Source organism: Muntiacus reevesi, chromosome 3, assembly GCF_963930625.1.
Source record: "Muntiacus reevesi chromosome 3, mMunRee1.1, whole genome shotgun sequence".
Taxonomy (NCBI): Eukaryota; Metazoa; Chordata; class Mammalia; order Artiodactyla; family Cervidae; genus Muntiacus; species Muntiacus reevesi.
This window is the reverse complement of record NC_089251.1, coordinates 102,285,414-102,300,928: the sequence shown is the minus strand read 5'-3', so window position 1 is coordinate 102,300,928 and position 15,515 is coordinate 102,285,414. Positions and strand designations below refer to the sequence as shown.

The following is a 15,515-nucleotide window of genomic DNA, read 5'->3' as shown; positions in this document are numbered from 1 at the left end:
AGAATCCTTCGGACTACAGTGAGATCAAACCAGTCCATCCTGAAGCAAATCAGTCCTGAATTCATTGGAAGGATGATGCTGAAACTGAGACTCCAATAATTTGTCCACCTGATGCAAAGAGCTGACTCATTGGAAAAGACCCTGATGCTGGGAAAGATTGAAGGCGGGAGGAGAAGGGGATGGCAGAGGATGAGATGGCTGGATGGCATCACCGACTCAATGGGTATGAGTTTGAGTAAACCCCAGGAGTTGGTGATGGACAGGGAGGCCTGGCGTGCTCCAGTGCATGGGGCCAGAAAGAGTCAGACATGACTGAGCGACTGAACTGAACTTCAGCGTCTTAATAATAAACTAGTAATATCAAGAAATAATGGTCTTAGTATGGAGAGGTGAAATAACTGTTTAGTCATGCATAAAATGCAGACACCTGCAGTTAAACCAAAAGCTTGTTTTATGTTGTATCAAACAGTTGAGCTTCTTTTCTAGTGCTGGGTTCTACACAAGTTGAAACTATAGTTGTGGGAAAGTGGTGTAGAAACCAAACCAGAATTTGGCGTTGTTTCACTGCTTTCCCATCCTCTTTGCAAAAGTGAATGAGAGGGCCTTGTAATTCTACCACTGTCTCTCATATGTGAAAATTTCTTCTGATTTCATGGGAACCTTGGGAAACATCTGAGCCAATTAGTGATTTTAGGGAATGTTAGTTCTGTGTGTAGGGTGCCTATCTGATTGTTCGGTTTCCCACAAATTGCCTTTTTGGATTGTTTTGAAATTTGCTCCATTGATCGTATCTGCTGTGCGATTAGAGGCTTTTGGTATTTGGGTGAAGAAGTCTATGAGGATAACTGTTGCCTCTGGGAGGAATAGGCTTAAGTAGCGTTTTTGTCTAAGTTTGAGGTGGCTTATTTGCTCCTGTGGTTGTGCTCGATGAAAACCTACTTGGAGTGACACCCTTTCTTTCTCCACTTTTGTGATGCAATAATATTTAGATTGTCTAGAGGCCGGGTCAGAGAAGGCCATGCACCCCACTCCAGTAGTCTTGCCTGGAACAGAGGACAGAGCAGCCTGGTAGGACATGGACAGAGGAGCCTGGTGGCCTGCAGTCCGTGGGGTCCCTAGGAGTCGGACACGACTGAGTGACTTCACTTTCACTTTTCACTTTCATGTGTTGGAGAAGGAAATGGCATTCCACTCCAGTGTTCTTGTCTGGAGAATCCCAGGGACGGGGGGGCCTGGTGGTCTGCCGTCTGTGGGGTCGCACAGAGTCGGACACGACTGAAGCGACTTAGCCGCAGCAGCAGCAGCAGAGGCCTGGTGGCCTCATGTTTTAACGACAGGCCAAGGAGTATCCCAAAGAGTAGAAGACCTTCATCTGTAAGTTTGATGAGGAGCCTTTTCACCATGGAAGGTCTTCTGCTGTCAGACCACCCTATATTGTACAAGGTTTCCATTGACTCATTCCATCTCCAGTGTCATAAGTGTGTTTTCATGAAAATATGTTAAACAACATGATGCCATTCTAGCTACTGTATGGAATGAATTGCTTGCTCATAGATTCTTCAAAGTTTAGGACCTAATATTTTATTGAGGGCTAGTCTATATAAAAGTTATTTTCCTTGTCTAATAATATATGGTCGTGTGTTGTGTTTTGTTTTGTTTTTTAATTAAATTTGTAAATACTACTCTTTAAATTGCTTGCTTTTCTTGGGACTTTAAAGCAACAAATAAAGGTATATAATTTGAAAATAAGTTTTCTTGTTTTTCTAAGAATTCTGGTAAGGATATTATTTGCTTCTCAGAAGTCAGTTAAAGATTATTTATTCTTTAAGATAAAGAAATTGTTAAAATTCATTGACCTCTGCAGTCTCTGATCTCACCATAAATTTGATTCATTTCATTTGTGGACCTTGCATTAAGATAATTGGGAGGGGAATTGAAGACCATTGGCTTTAAACAAATTCAAAATAGGAAATAAATACATTTCTAACATGATAAAATTAGGGGCTCTTGGCAAAGTCATAATACTGAATTCTTCCAGTAATAATTTAGTGTCCAGTTTGCAACAAATCGTGTAAACGTCACGTGCACGATTGACTCACAGAGAACTTGATGCAGCACTCTCTGGCCTCTGGTCGCTGAGCTGACCGTGTAAGGGCTGTGGCGTTGAATCTGCGCCCTCCCCTCCCTCCTCCGTTTGTTCTTGTAGGGTAATCCCCCCACCCCTTTGTAAACTGAGGTGGAGAAGCACAGTTTAACTTCTTAGTATGACCCTGTATAGCTGTAAAGGTAGTCAGATGCTGAAATTAAAGCTTCCATTTGTGACATAAAGCAGACGTTGGATGAAGGGATCCTCCTATTGCTTTGGGTAAGAAGTAGAGGGAAATATTTTGGCTTTCTTAAAAGGTCATATTTGAGAAGTCATTTCAGGGTTTGATTTTACTTATCATTATGTTTTACAAACACTCTCTTTTTAATTCTGTGACTAGTTTGTCCCTCAAAGAGGTCTGTATTCTTATACTACATTTGTAATCTCTTTGAACTCAGCCTTGGTGAACATTGGTCTACGTCACCTCATAAAATATTGGTAATTTATTTCAAAAGGTATTACAGGAAATGCATAGTACAAAGAGCTAACCCCGACTAGTCTTATCATGTTAACTGTTGTTTCCAAATCGTAATTCAATATATTTACCTCCCTGGGACTTGGGATGACCTGCCTTTCATATCACGAAGCATCAGTTACTATTTTATTTCTGTTGTACTTTCTTGAGCTAAATAGTTAGTCTGCCAGGAATACTCTAACCATTTTGTAATAGTGAAGCATGTGCAATAGTTCAGTTCTGTTCTCATAACTTTGTGCCATGTAGAAAACAGTTCTATTAGTTGTCTCTGGCTAATTGGCCTGGTGTGAACTTCATATTAATTTGCTCTAGCAATGATAAAAACAGGCACTGCTGGAAATGCCTTATATGATTTAAATCATTTAATTCTCACAACCACTCTTATATGGCTATTCCTTGTTCTATTTAGGCACTGCAAATAAGCATCCTTGTATCTGTTCTGTTTTCATTTGCCCAGCTTTCTCATGAGATTAATCCCTAGAAATGGAATTTAGGATTCAAAGCATATGTCTTTAAACATGTTTAATACAAATTGCTTAAAATGCCTTAAACATTCTGTTTTTGTGTGTTTCCGTGTTTTGCTCTTTGAGGGAACCTTGGTTTGCTGCCTCACTTTTTGACCTGGGCGCGAACCTGGGCCCTCGGCAGTGAAAGCGCATGGTCGTGACCACTGGACCACCAGGAGTTCCCTCAGTTAAGTTGGGTCCCAGGGAAGACAGTCCCCATCTCCACCTTCTCAGCCTCAGAGCTGTGTAGCCGACAGCAGTAGAGCAGTCTGAGCAGGGCTTTTCAAACCGGGCCCCGGTGAGCCCTCGCTGAAGGGGCGGGCCAGGTTGTCCATGTAGATTGGAGCACCTCACCTGCGATCAGGTTAATATACTGCTGGGATTCTTTCTGCATAAAATTTCCTTTGAAGATTAGATCCTTTGGCTTTAACAACAACAAAAGTACTTTTTAGTATTCCAGTATTTACTGATGGCTGGGTGGGACAAATTGCTTTGTCTTAAGCAAACTGCAGGTGGCATAGAGTAAGGGATTGGGAAAACTAGCAGTTGTTTCAAAGAGAGAATGCTCAGGAAAGTGATGCTTCCTGGGGACATGCGCTATCCCTAAAGTTTTCCAGTATAAGCTGGATTTCTGTTGCTTTGAAATTCTATCAGAATTGCTCAGAGGTGCAGCCTGGAGGCCTTAATAGCCACTCTTGGCTGCAGTGTCCTTGGAACACTTTCACATCGAGCCTTGAAAATCTGCTTCCGTGTGTGCTAGTGAGGCCCATAGCTAGGGGCCCAGAGGTCACTTGTTGACATTTGACTGACAGGACAAAGAAGAACTGCATTCTGCCTTCTCTTTTACTGTGCGTGGTAGCGGCGGTCATGTTTGAGTTGTGTCCCGCCTCTGTGCACACCCCTCCGTGGAGCCTGTGCATGCGCTCCTCTGATCTCTGTTAAGCTTACTGAAGGGGTGGACAGGAGAGTCAGCATCGCTGAGCACCAGCTGCGTGCCCAGCACTGTGCTCGGCACTTTGAACTCCTGTTTAATGACATGCGGCAGCCTGAGGACAGATGCTCTCATCCTGAGTCGCGTGAGCACACGAAGTGACCAAGTCTGAGAGGCTAGGCAGCCCCGCGCGCGCTCTGGCTTCTCTGCTTCCGTTATAAAGGAAGTGTGAGCTGGCGACGGTTTTCTCTCAGCCCTGCACACCCCGCTGTCTCCTCTCCCTGATGCTTTGGTGTGTTGGCTCCTGTTCCGTCGCTCTGTCAGGAAGCGGTGGTCTGTAGACCGCCTGCCTGCAGCTTGTGAGGTGCTGATCCTAACCATGATGTTGTTGACTTCTCCCAGGGTCCTATCCTTCCCCCAAAGCTGGAGCGACTCTGGTTGTATACAAGGACCTGCTGGTGCTGTTTGGTGGCTGGACACGGCCAAGCCCTTACCCCCTGCACCAACCAGAGAGGTTCTTTGATGAAATACATACTTATTCACCCTCTAAAAACTGGTAAGCCACAAAGATAAGATCCTTTCTATCTGGAATAGGAAGGTTTAAAATGACTGGATTCCTTATCATTTTGTGTATGTCCAGAAATCTCTTTGATAATCTGTTGAAAGCTTTGGACTCCTCCCAGAAAAATAAAAATTTTTTTTACATATGCAGAGATTTTGCCTACAGTTTCAGAGGGTTTACAGGACCCTCCCTAGAACTTGAAGTTAAGCATGCGTATTCCAGAGAGGAAAAAAGTAGAAGACATGTATTCCTCTTCCAAGAAAAGCGAATGAGCCAGTTGAAGAGTAGAGAGCTCTTCAGCTCTGGCTGCCAGCGCCCTGGGAGTGCTGTGGATCCAGAGGACACCTCCTGCTTCCCCAGACTGACTCCCAGTTGTTGTACAAACTTGTCTTTTTAAAATGACAGTCACCTCTGTTTCCTTGTGATGGACTGCTCAGCTACTCAGCACAGGGCTCTTGGCAGCTGCTACTGATCTGAAAATCAGACCTGTAGAAAGAAACAGCAGGTGGTGCTCCCTCAGCAAGCTAGGCTGACGCAGCTCAGGAACGCGGGTGGAGTCCCTGTCATTCTTTCTCATCTCTCCGCTCTGTGTCTGAGCCTTACACTTTGGGAGGCTGAGAGTGAATAGAACGTCAGCAGATCCTTGTGCCATCCTCCATTTATGGTCTAACAGTTTCTCTACTGAAGGTGGTAGGATTGTCATTTTAGATGGATGCCTGCTTCCTGTTTTCCGTCTTAAACACAGAAGGCAGAAGCAGAGGCACTGACTTCTTTACTTCCCCCTGTCTCTCTGTATTAGGTGGAACTGCATTGTGACCACCCACGGCCCACCTCCCATGGCTGGGCATTCCTCTTGTGTGATAGACGATAAGATGATCGTCTTTGGTGGCTCCCTAGGATCCCGGCAGATGTAAGTACGTTTGGTTAGCTTGCTGTCACCCTGAAGATAAATACTCCTGGAAACGTCAACTAGGGCAGGAAAGGAAACCAGTCAGGGTCAAGATCGCTGAGCATGGTTCTGATCAATCCAGTGAGTTATCTCACCCTGGTGTTCCGTTTTTTGGTTCTGGTCACAGGCCAATAAATTGAGAAACTTGCTCCATAAAATCAGGACTACGGGCATCTTATATTCTATTAAGTGTTTCTGTGCGTGTGTCCTTTCTAAGGACACTATAGGTGCACCTCTATATAGACAACCTTTTAATCAAGCCCCTTGGCATAATTTATATATGTTTTAATAATTGCCTTGCTGGTATAAATGTTTGTATTTGAAAAAGTTATATGAGATTTTTGCCTGGAAGACTTGCTTAACCTTATAAAGTTGAATCATAATCACAGAATTTTAGCAAGGATTAATGGTTAAGCTGATATGAAATATTAGATTTGTCAACCCCATATTGGCTGGCACCAAGATGTGTTCTATGAATGTCATTACATTGAATTAAGAATTAATGTTCAACATTCCTAGATTATGTTTTTTTTTTTTTAGATTATGTTTTAAATGTTTGATATAAATTGTAAAAAGTGTGTGTTTGTTTTCAGCGTATCTTTAATTTTAAAATAAAGCTCATTTTTGAAATGTCAAAAAAAAAAAAATCAGAGCTATGTAGACTCTCAGTGTTGTGCGGTATGTGGTTTAGTTCAGTGGGATCAAGTTGTGACGGAGCCTCCAGCTTGTCTGTTTCTGCCTGCGCCCTCAGAAGGCCACCTTCCAAGAAGCAGAGACCTTTTCCTTGCTCTCCTTGGGGCCCAACGTGTGCCCCCTGGAGCTTTAGAGAAGGAGAGAGGTGGATTGGCATGAGTTGGGAGAGCGGGTAGGAGCACGAAGGCTGTGCCCAGCCTGACACCCTCTGTGAGGCTGTCTCCTCCTCCCCGCGGCCCTGCAGCTCCGGCCAGAGCAGTCTGTCTGAGGTACATCATCTGATTTGGCATTATCAGCAGGAGTGGTGGTTTTACCTGCGTTTTGAAATGGCAATTGATGAGCTGTCAGCAGTAAAACCACTCCAGACCTGACCCTCTTCTCTCTCAGAGTTCTCTGCGTCTTCTTATTTTAGAACACTCAAAAAAAAAAAAAAATAGAACACTCATGGATCAGGGTGTGTGAGCTCTGCCCTCCAGGTCAGAGGGTCAGGGCCTAAGGTACTGGGGTTCTCACTCCTGTGTCCCTATGGGTGAATAAATGCCCTTAGAGAGGGGACCATAAAAGAGAGCCCGCCGTGGAGGAGTCTGTCCTGGCCATACTGGTCCCCTGAGTGCTGGAGATGCCAATTTGTCCTTGACACAGAAGCTGCAGCTTCCATTAACCATGGTGAAATTACCTTCTGTAGCCAAAGTTGATAAATCTTTATCTCCTAGACAGTGATAGAACTGCCTTTTGAATAATTTTGCTCTCTTCCTTGTGGGGTTTGCCTTTGAAAGACTATATCACAGCTAGTAGCTATTTCCTGCTATCACCAATTAAGTAGCTCTTACTTTAGTTACTGTTTGGCTATAGACATGACTCAAATGCGGCCTTATGGGTCAATGGAAAGAGCAAAGGTCTGAAAGTCTCCTTTCCAGGGAGAGGAGGGCACGAACAATATGGTTAGGTGCTAACTGTGAGCATGGCATTGTGGGAGACCTCCTGATGAGTGTACCTCCCTTTATTTCGGCTCTCGTGGCCCCTGGGCGCGCCCGGTTCCTTCATGCTCGTGTCCTTGTCTTACAGGAGCAGCGACGTCTGGGTCCTGGACCTGGAGCAGTGGGCGTGGTCCAAGCCCAGCATCTCCGGGCCCAGTCCTCATCCCCGAGGCGGCCAGTCTCAGGTGCTCAGGAGTTAAAATAACTGTTCAGCAAACACTGTAGCATCTTTCAGTTAGGACAGGAGAGGGAGGAGGGAGGCAGGTAAGATGCCAGCACACACAAGCCAGGGAGAATTTGCATTCTCTTTCGCTGGCATTTGTTTTTCAACTTCTGATGGGTTATAATTACTTTTGTTGGCTTTTTATGGTGCCTCTCCCCAAAGCATTTACTTTGCTTTTTTATTTTTTGAGAGAACCCTGCATTTTATGTGGTTGGCACTCTTGTGTTAATAGTATTTAATCAACAAAGAATTCATTCAGGTGAATCATCAGTAATTTTTTACAAGGATCAGAGCTGACATGGTTTGAGGGACTGGGGAGCCTGTGGTGAATAGAATACTCTCATTTGGGAGCCGAGTAGGCTACTTTCATTTACCACTGAGGTATTGGAGGTTGGCTGCCTGTGTCTTTGTAGGTTTATTTTAAATTTCTTCCTCTCCCAGATCGTCATAGATGATGCAACTATTTTAATCCTTGGAGGGTGTGGCGGTCCCAATGCTGTGAGTACGGCTGGTGTGGCGTCCCAGTGCACACGCTGCTGAGCTTTCAGACCTGCTTCCCCGTCTCACCTTGTGAAACTGCAAGGCCACTTCTGTAGCGTTTTCATTTAGAAAATACCTTTTCCACTTTGGATATATAGCCTCTGCATTTTCTGGCCCTCATCTCCACTCTTTTGGGGAGAAGGGGGGAAGCTTTTCATTAGAGACATTTATCTCTTAAATGTTCATATCTATAGTCTTCCTACTCCCACCAAGTCTTCAGGCTGTAAGGTTTGCTGCTGTCATTTTTTTACAAAGAGGAGTGGCCAGAATTCACATGAAGTGTATTTAAGAATGCAGGTTCAGACATTGTGGATATGTCTTATCTACTGCCCTTTCTATCAGTGTACACACACACACACACACACACATAAAACCACAGGCAAAATTCAAAACCACGTAAAGTTGGTTCATGGGGTCCCAAGTACAGTTTCATGTGCCCAGCCAGTGGTCATACACGAATGAGTGAGTGGCCGGAGAGGTTGCTCTTCTTCCCGAGGCACTCACACACTCTGTGATGGATGGTGCAGCTTGGAGATGGCGGCCCTGCATGTGTGTGGTGTGTAGCCTGTGCCACACCTGAGCCCTGCTGTTGGCGCTTCCCTTGCAGCTGTTCAAGGATGCTTGGTTGCTGCACATGCACTCGGGCCCCTGGGCCTGGCAGCCGCTCAAGGTAGAGAATGAAGACCACGGGGCCCCAGAACTCTGGTGCCATCCAGCTTGCCGGGTGAGTGGAGAGCCGACGGGCCAGCAGAGGGAGAGGGCTTAAGCTCTAAAGCCAGATTAACTCGTCAGATTGCTAAGCAGCTTTGTATGGAAACTGAAAATACCTTGATGTCACTAAAGAGGCGGACACTGACCACAGCTCTTCAGGCATTTCTCACACACATGAGCCACTGGACGGAAAACCTGTTGGGGTCCAACCGTCCTCTGAGCCCTAGCTTTAAGCAGCTCTGTCTATGAAACTTGCCCCAGGTCCCCCACACAAATACTCGGTTCTTCCCTTTACCCCACTCTGCAGACATCGTTCAAATGATCGCACACGTCTCACTATACCAGCTTTATATGTATAACCACTTTATATGTATAGATTGTCCCATCCAGCCTGGAGGGCAGGCTGGATTCTTTTCATCTTTGTAGGGATCTCAGACACCTACAGAATGCCCGGCCCATCCCCAACGCTCATGGTAAAATGTTTGATAGTTGAATAAATGATCAGAACTGAGCACACGTCTTCTGTCTTCCAGGTCGGGCAGTGTGTGGTCGTCTTCAGCCAGGCGCCTAGTGGGCGAGCACCGCTTAGCCCCAGCTTGAACTCCCGCCCATCCCCTATCAGTGCCACCCCTCCAGCCCTGGTTCCCGAAACCCGAGAATACCGCTCGCAGTCTCCCGTGAGGAGCATGGATGAAGTGCCCTGTGTTAACGGCCGCTGGGGAACACTGAGGCCCAGAGCGCAAAGGCAGACCCCCTCAAGTTCCCGAGAAGGAAGCCTTTCCCCAGCCAGGGGCGACGGCTCGCCCATCCTGAACGGGGGGACTGTATCTCCGGGGTCGGCCACTGTAAGTGGCTCTTCTTTGGACAGCCCCGTGCAGGCTGTGTCTCCGAGCACCCCGTCTACCACCGAAGGATACGACCTGAAAATGGGGCTGTCCCTGGCCCCTCGACGAGGATCACTGCCTGATCAGAAAGATCTAAGGTTAGGATCAATAGATCTGACTTGGGACCTGAAACCTGCTTCCAGTGGCAATCATGTGGATGGCGTGGACAGCAGGACAGTGGGGGGAGGCTTGCGACACCCTCCCGAGCAGACGAACGGTGTGCACACCCCGCCGCACGTGGCTAGCGCCCTCGCGGGAGCCGTCTCCCCAGGCACGCTGCGCCGCAGCCTGGAAGCTATCAAGGCGATGTCGTCCAAAGGCCCCCCCGCCTCTGCCGCACTGAGCCCTCCGCTGGGGTCTTCTCCAGGCTCCCCGGGGAGCCAGAACCTGGGCAGCGGAGAAACAGTGCCTGTCCCCCGCCCGGGGCCTGCACAGGGGGACGGACACGCCCTGCCCCCCATCGCCCGCCGCCTGGGCCACCACCCCCCGCAGTCCCTGAATGTGGGCAAGCCCTTGTACCAGAGCATGAACTGCAAGCCCATGCAGATGTACGTGCTGGACATCAAGGACACCAAGGAGAAGGGGCGCGTCAAGTGGAAAGTATTTAATAGCAGCTCTGTGGTCGGACCTCCCGAAACCAGCCTGCATACAGTGGTACAAGGCAGGGGTGAACTCATCATATTTGGAGGACTCATGGACAAGAAACAGAATGTGAAGTACTATCCAAAAACAAACGCCTTGTACTTTGTGCGAGCAAAGAGATAATATGTTCTAAAACCTTTCCCCTTTCTGTGGCTTTTAATTTGGAATTTTCCAACGTGCAAGCATTTGGACTGAGAATTGAGAAAACAGAGGACAAAATCACTCTCATAAACCAAACCCCAGTTCCCAGCCTCACCCACTCCAGGCTGGGATCAAATCTCCATTAAGAAAAAAAAATTATATAAATCTATAAAGAAATATTATATAGTCAACTCTGTTCACAAAGAGGGAGAGAGCTCCGTCCTGGTTCATATAAAATTGTTGCTGTGTTTTAGCAGAGGCTCTGCTGCCTTTTTCTACTTTTCTGGTAACTAGACCAAGAATTTAGGGAGCAGATTAATGCCAGAACCTTCCTACAGAAACTGAAGAGCCACCTGTAACTCCTATTTGGCCTCCTCAGAGCTAGATACAGAAAGGGCATGCGTACAGTGCACGAGCAGGAGTTTCAGATTCACAGGCTTTCGGTGCTGGCGCGTAAAGTGACGTGTAGACATCTGCTCTCTGCCCGCAGAGGACCTGAGACCGCTGTTGTCTGCAGTGGTGCCCTCTGCCCAGCCCTCTTCTGCCCACTGGGACTGAGGAAAGTTACCCAGCGGGGATCTGCTCCACGTATGTGCCAGGGTCGTCGTGAAACAACGTTCATGCAGAAGCACCTGTTTGCGTGCTCCCTCCATGTCTTAGAAAACACTCTGGGGTCTGATTGTGGAATTTTCTAATAATCATGTTTCATCACAGTTTCCAAAGTCCGTATTTACTCTCTTTTTCTTTCCCTTAAAACCTGACGCTTGGAGGCCTCCTTTTCTGTTTACGGCTGCTGTTCTCCCCGCCTCCCTCCCCCACCTTCTTTTTCTTTACCATGTGAAAATTTTTTAAGCCCTAAAACCTTTCTCACTTTCTTTTACTAAGTTTGGGTGTCTAGAGAAATCTCTTAGAAATACTTCTGAAACCCCGTTTCTCAAGTCACTAGGGGACCAGCAGGGAGTTCTGAGATACCAGTATCATGAGAAGTCCCTGATGCGTCAGAAGGTACCGTGGGCTTCTTTTTGTTTCCAAAGCACCTTGGACACACCCGTCCATGTCCATAGAACGTGGAAGTTGGCCTTGGGAGAGCAGTTCCTTCTGAACGGTTTCCGCCCCTGCTTGTGGCATGCGTTCTTCTGCCTGGCTGTTGGCTGGTGCTTGGGTTCTCTGAAGCATGGCTGACCTCAGTGGCGGTTCTTTCTTTGTCTTGTTCACCTGTCGCCCAAACAAGGCTTGGGTTTTCACTTTCGTGTCATTCCCGAGGTAACATTTCGAACCAGAGCAGTGTTGGTGGGGCAGGGGGCTGGGGGCTGACACGGGAAATTATGTTACCAGTCTCTAAACCCTGGCCTGGACAAACACGCATCGGCACCACTTAAGTGTGGATCACTTTGGAGACTTCTCATCAGAAGAGCGTTATCTTGCCCGCAGGTCTTGATTTTGTTTCTCAGCCCCGCTCTCCTCGTTTTCTTGTCCGCATTTCCCGAGCCGAAGCATGCTGCAGCTGGCCCTGGGTCCTGGCACCCAGCCAGCTCTCAGCAGCCTGTCTGATAAGCCTGCTTTCTCCTGTTACATCATGTTGAACCCTTTCCCCGAGCCATTAGCTTTGACGATGTGGTCTTGGTGGGAAAGCGCCCTTGGTGCCAAGCCCAGGAAAGGGCCAGCTCGCAGGGAGGGGTACGTGCTCCCCGGCCGAGGAGCCTGCCGTGTGCCTACTTAGCGTGGTGTCCAGCTGCTCTCAGCTCAGCAGTCAGCTTTCCAGACTCTACTCTGGGCCCGTTGCCAGGCCTTCTTTGGCAAAGACCGTTAGATCGTGCAGGGGTCCTTATTCACAAGAGAAAGCTAGCCTAGAAGACTAGCAGTTTTGGCGTTACTATTGCTGGACCTTGTCTGTATATTGCGTCTGTGCATGGACAGTGCCTCAGAAGTCACTCAGAAATATAAAGTATTAGGAAGCCTGAGAGTTCTGAGTCTCAACTTGGTGATCTTTCCCTTTGTCCCGTGGCCTTCCTAAACCAGCTGTTAACCTGTCAATTGCTTCTACTGTCCCCAAGTAGGCGGACAGCAGAGCTGATGACTCTCGTAGAAAGGAGCCTGGCTCCTTGGAGCTCCGTGGCCTCCCAGGATTACCCACACCACCTGGAAGCAGACTGTCTGTTTACAGCTCCTTTAAGAAGGCTCTGCCTCTGCCGCTCCCGCGGCGTCGGTCCCGGTGACTCTTGGGCACTGTGGTCGGGTGTCCAGGGAGAGCGACGCAGCCCAGCCCAGGCGGCCGCTGCCTCGGGTACAGGGGGCTCCGGGCGACCCAGCCACCGCGGACGCTTCAGTCAGATCCAGCTGAACCACCACTCTGGTTTTGATGTGATGCCGATTTTGTCTTACAATTCACTGAGGAAACTGAATATTTTTTTAAAGCCTCAGCAGCACCTGAGCAAATATTTATCAGTATTTAAGTACTTAAGGTACCTGTTGTCTCTACTTGAAGCTTTAACCCCTTCTGTTCCTGCAAGCGTGCCTTGACCGCCCGCCCCGCCACGTTGAGTCACCGGCCGCCACGTTGACTGCGTGAGAGTTTCAGTCTCTTCTTTCCCTTCTGAACAGAGCTTCCTGTCCCCTCATTTTGCAGGCTGTGCAGCAGAGAGGGCTCTGTATTTTTGCTCATATTTCCGCCCTGCTTCTATGCTTTGGCGGTGGGTTCCAAAAACCATCCCCTCCCCACTGCACCTACCCCACTTTTTGGGGAGCACAAATTTGATGTCAGAACAAGCTTAACTTTTAGTTGTAAAGCAATCCTGGGTTTACCTTCCTCCCAGTCCTCTACAGATTGATTTGGTTTTAACATTTGAGTTTAATATCAAGAGCTGAAACCATGAACTATCCTAGGAACCATGTTGAAACTGTTTAAAAGAAGAAGAGGAAGAAGGAAGAAAAGCAACTCAAGTCTCGACTTCGCAGGACAGAAAGCCACCAATTGATGGAGAAGAAGGGGATGCTTCCCTTCCGTTTCACTTGGTCTTTCTGGGTTTCCTTCTCTTCGCTTCTTTCCTTCCCATTCAGAGCGACATTCCCGGCTGGCTGGTTGGCCGGTCTGTCCTTGTCCTTGTGGTCCTGGCACGGTGACATGCCCTGCCTCGCACTCTCTGCGGTCTCTTACCCGCGCACAAGTCAGTGGGGGGTCTGAACACACCCAGGGGCAAGGCAGCCAGACTCCAGCCCGCACCCCAGGCGGCCTCCCCCGCGAGCCCGTGCTCGCTGTCAGATGGAAGCGCCCCTTAGGCGCTGGCGCTGCCGTGCTCTCTGCTCCTCCTCTCCCCTCCCACAACCAGGGTTGCCGTCAGCACACGCGTGCTGTGCCCTGACGAAGCTGGTGCTGTCAGTGACATTTCCCATGCGACTCAGGGGTCCTGGGTGGCTTACCCTGAGATGATCACTGTAGGCACGTAACAGTGTAGGAATGAAAAGTGGATTTGATTTCATTGATATTTAAATCTCTTGTCGATTTTATTTTTTGTTAATGTTTCCCCCCGATGACTTTTTAGCAATTTAACAAATAAAACAAAATGGACCGAATTGTCTTAACTATTTCATTAGTATAAAAGAAAGCAAGCAAGCTGTGATGAAAAGCAGTTGGAGATTGGAGTTGGAAGCAAAGTAGTGGGAAAGATACTCTTCCTCCAAGAGGGTAGCCCGCCCCTGAGGACGTCATGTGATGATAGGCAACTCTCTACAGCGTGCTAGGAGTACGGGGTTTCACACGCGCAGTGCCACCCTGCAGTGGGGCCCCAGAGAGGTGACGAGCCTGGAGCGCACACCCACAGGCCAGGGCGCCATCTGCGCCATCGCTGGCCGCCGCAGCAAAGATGGGGGCCTCGGGCTCTTGAGACAGCAGGTGGGGGTTGGAGGCAGACACCCTGTGGCCCATCCTGCCATCCCCTATTTACTGCTCAACCTTGGATACCAGTTTCCTCATTTATAAATCTAGTTGTTTCTGGTTTTATAGGATCATGAGGATTAATTGGAAGTTTTATGTGAAAAGCACTAGCCCAGTGCTGGACTGGCACTTAATTGGTGGCTATTGTTTATAATTAGCCCTTGAAGAAAAGATGTGATCTTGAAGGACAGTGCTGACCACAGTGTGTAAATTGCTAGGATCACGCCCCAGACTAAGGGTTACATACGTCCGCAGCCATCTGAGTCATTTCATGACCTGTCCCCGGGAGAACATCTGAGGCTTTTTGCCTCAAGCAGAACATATCAGCTGCTGCCCTCAGTCGGGTCAGAGTGGTCTCAGCAGTTCTGTCTCCCTCTGGACCTTATTCTTGGGTCTGCCACTTGTCTCCTACATTCCTGGGCTTCTGCACCCAGCGCCATCGTTTTTTCACGCAGCTCAGGCTGAGGATCAGCTTTGTCTCAGGTTGTGAGCCTGCAGCTCTCATCCTGCCTGCCCACGTGCGTTTCCCAAGCTGCAGGATGAAACTTCTTCACGTCCAACAACATGTGGTCTGATGCCGTCTGTTCTGTTTCCTGTTCTTTGAGGTATCTGGCAAACTAGACCATGGTGTTCGGAAGGGTCTCAGGTCACTGGTTTGCTGGTGGCAAGCGGTAGAATGGTTGTTCTGGATGCTTCCACACTTGCCCTTACGGAAGGGCAGACTTGCTCCTTATGGCTATTGCTCCTTATAGCTCCTTGTTGGGCTCAACAAGGTCAGTAGGTAGAAGCTCTAGAGAAGGGTCATTGGGAAGAACTTTACACAGTTGGAGCCTGGAACCAGTGTGGCATCACTGGAGCATTGCCTGGATACTCAGACTAGGGGATGCCCTAGAGGAGGTGATGTCTGGTGGGTAGGGTGCCAGTGGTGATTGATGGTCCTGGGGAAGACCCGGCTTTCAGGGCAGCTCAGTCCCACAAGGCTTTCTGTCAGCTTCCTAACAGTCCATCCAGGCCAAGGGCCGCAGTAATGGCAGGGGAGCAGACTCCAGCTCGGGAGGGTCGGAGCCTACAGCCGGCAGCGTGAACGACCCCAGGTCAGGGACCGTGTGGGGCAGAGAGGAGGGCATGTGCCAGTCTGGGGAGAAACCCTCAGTGAGCACTCAGCTCAGCACAGAAGCGCGGCTCCCCCAGGCCCGCGGGGGTC

The 15,515-nt window shown here is 48.5% G+C and overlaps 1 protein-coding gene across 2 annotated transcripts in view; it reads left to right on the top strand.

Annotated features, from left to right (window-relative positions):
* FBXO42 (F-box protein 42) overlaps nt 1–13,950 on the top strand; it is an 81,813-nt gene extending 67,863 nt beyond the window's left edge. For both annotated transcript variants that reach the window (XM_065929890.1, XM_065929889.1), the window contains 6 exons: nt 4,461–4,614; nt 5,420–5,530; nt 7,328–7,424; nt 7,904–7,960; nt 8,610–8,726; nt 9,247–13,950. In XM_065929890.1, coding sequence (XP_065785962.1) covers nt 4,461–4,614; nt 5,420–5,530; nt 7,328–7,424; nt 7,904–7,960; nt 8,610–8,726; nt 9,247–10,362 — 1,652 coding nt within the window. In that variant the 3' untranslated portion in view covers nt 10,363–13,950. The remainder of the gene's footprint in view (nt 1–4,460; nt 4,615–5,419; nt 5,531–7,327; nt 7,425–7,903; nt 7,961–8,609; nt 8,727–9,246) is intronic.
* Nucleotides 13,951–15,515: the final 1,565 nt, after the last annotated feature.